This window comes from Otolemur garnettii, unplaced genomic scaffold, assembly GCF_000181295.1.
Source record: "Otolemur garnettii isolate 467f Iridium unplaced genomic scaffold, OtoGar3 scaffold00013, whole genome shotgun sequence".
NCBI classification, from domain to species: domain Eukaryota; kingdom Metazoa; phylum Chordata; class Mammalia; order Primates; family Galagidae; genus Otolemur; species Otolemur garnettii.
The window spans coordinates 11106905-11109765 of NW_003852408.1; the positions used below are offsets into that span (position 1 = coordinate 11106905).

General features: G+C 44.2%; 1 protein-coding gene across 1 annotated transcript in view; it reads left to right on the forward strand.

Moving 5' to 3' along the window:
• Window positions 1-2861, forward strand: part of EPHA4 (EPH receptor A4) — a 138135-nt gene that overhangs the window by 104721 nt on the left and 30553 nt on the right. Inside the window, exon 6 of the mRNA XM_012802116.2 lies at window positions 545-764. Coding sequence (XP_012657570.1) covers window positions 545-764 — 220 coding nt within the window. The remainder of the gene's footprint in view (window positions 1-544; window positions 765-2861) is intronic.

The following is a 2861-nucleotide window of genomic DNA, read 5'->3' on the forward strand; positions in this document are numbered from 1 at the left end:
ACTAAGTCTGACAGCTCTCCTGGCAACATGTTATATCTACTTTCCAGCCAGTGAAGCATGTCTGATTTTGACCAGGGGCACAAAACTGTCCTGACACAAACACTGCCTGCATGAAGGCGGTGTGTGGGTAGATAGGAATGTTTTCCCATCTGCACTGCATCTCTGTCTCTCGGGGAGGACGGACACATCCGCCCCTTGCTTCTTCTTGGCTCTACCTTTGATACTTCAGCTGGTGTGTTGAGTGTCTCTGGATATAATGTGATGAGGAAGGACCCTCCTTTTACTTCTCTGTGTTCCTATTAGAGAATTTGAATAAAAAGATGAGCAGGAATGGACTTCTCTTGAATTATAGAAAAATGGGTCCTCTGAGTTACATTAGAAAGTCTTCTCTGTAAGACTAGTATAAAAACTTCTCTTCCTTTTTTTTTTTTCCTTTTTTTAGTTAAGAGGAGGCTAAAGTATAAGATGGTACATCATCAGACACCAAGGAGCCTGTTCTCTTTGGCCTTACTTGGGTGTTTCCTGTCTTGACCTTACTCTATAGGTGCTCACAAACTGTGTGTCTAGTGGACGAGTCAGCATCGGGGAAGGGCCTTACCTCTGCAAGGTTGCAGACTGTACGCCAGGTGTCCTCAAACTCTGGCCTGCAGGCCACATGCAGCCCGCCGAGGACATTTATCTGGCCCGCTGGGTGTTTTTGCCGCTGCTGCCTGTCCTGCTTAGCAGCCGACTCATCCCGGGGCCTGCAGTCTGGCCCTCCAATGGTCTGAGGGACATTGAACTGGCCCCCTGTTTAAAAAGTTTGAGGACCCCTGCTGTAAGCCATAGAACTGAGGGGCCACTGAGGACCCTTTTCTCTGCTTGGTCTTTTTATGTTGACAAAATTCCGACTATGATTAGAAGCCCCCTTTTGAACCAAAACGTTGATTGTTCAAAGTTCCTGTTGGACTGTATATATTTAGGGGGAACATTCAATCTGTCATGTTGCTGTTCTATTAGCTTTTCTTCTCATTCTCTTAACAAAGGGCAGAGCCCCTGGGATAATGTGATTCCGAATCCAAGACATTTCTGAATGGAATTGGGTTGGGCACCCTTTAATAAGCATGGAAACATAGCAGGGGTGGCATTCGGGATGATTTTAGGGAAAACACAGGTGGAATGTTACAAAATACTGAAGACCCTGTTCTTTTCAATTCTCCCTCAGTAATTCTGAGTCGTCCAAGGCCAGAACCTCAGATCAGTGCCCGGATATCCTTGCTTCTCTAACACCAGCAAACCTTTCTTTTTAACAAACTTGGAGAGGAAAGAATGTCCAGTAAACACTGATAACATCTTCATTCATGTATTATATTCATTTTTATGATACTTGCCATTATTTTGAGTGACCACAAACTTTCACTGATACCAGTTGATGGTTAAGTTCTTTTCAAATATTACTGTTGACATTAAGAAGATTGCATTTATTAAAGAAAAACTGTGGCTTAATTCATCTTAGGAGTTGCAGAGGGGTGTGGCAGCAAATGTATGGCACGGAATTCTGATGTTTGAGAGCTGTCAGGGTAGAGGAAAGATGGGACATGCCTCTCCCAGGGGAACGGAGCCACAAACAGGCACAAAGAGAGGGGCAGCGGCTTCCAGGAGGAGAGCTGGAGGTACAGCTGGACATCCAGAGTTGGAAACAGGGTAAAAAGAGTGAGGGAAGCACCTTTGTGTGACTTAGGGCATGGAGGACAAGTTGTCTCCTTTCCAGAGTGGCAATCCAGCAGACGTCAGCTTGTCTTACGAGGGAGGGTAAGACGCTCTCCTTCCAGAGGTGGAGAAAGAATGACTGCCTTTCGTCCCGCTGTGCAGTCCTGTGGTTTAGGTGCATTTCCCAACCTCATTTGCTCATGGATTGCTTTTGTCACTGTGCTCTGATAGCACGCTCTTCTCAAAAACATCTGTGCAGTAAGGAATTCCTGTGTTACAGCCACACGAGGTAATACCATTTGTGAATTACACCTATTTATTTTCTTTTCCCTGGTTGCACTTACTCGTATAGTAGATCCTGAAGACCATTGTCAACTCAGCCGTTTTCTGATCATCTCCCGAGCCTAGTATTTTGTTTTCACATAATCCTTCTTGCTTCATCCTGGTATTCCTCTTTTAATCTTTAATTTTCATCCATTTTTAGGACAGCTAAGGCCAGGTACACCCCTTTGGCTTATTTTCACATTTGTGCATATCGATTTCCAAGTCAAGCTGCTTTAGAAATATTCTGTTAGTTAACAGCATTATGGTGGCTGACTCCCCACGTGAAATTTTTTGAGAACCTCAGTTGAGCTCACATTCTCTTTAAATGATCACAGGAACGCTGCTGCTCAAACTTCTAAAATAGAAATCAGACTCTCTTCCCACATAAAGCAGTTTAGTGGTGACACACTGGAGAGACGCCTTAGCACCCCCAGAGGGCAGGCAGGCAACTCTTTCAGAGGAATCTGTCCATTGTCAGGATCTGACCCAGACCATTTCTGAGAAAAAGTTCATTTGATAATTTTCTGATTTTTCTCCCTCCTGCTTTCCATCTAATGACTTCACTTTTTCTGTTTCATTTCCCAATCCTGAACATCAGAATTCAAAGAGGCCCTCTTTAGGGAGCGCGTGCTAAAGTGCTCTGTTAGACAATATATTTATTACCTGGACTGAAATGGCCTTTCACACCAGGCAGTTTTCTAAGCCTCCTTGCTACCTCTATATTTAAGAAAGTTGCTCCTTTCATTTTGCTGGACAATGGATCTATGTCAACCAGTGAAGAGAGAATGTATGTGTGCACATGAGAGTGAGTGTGTGAGAGTGTGTGTGTGCATGAGAGTGTATGAGAG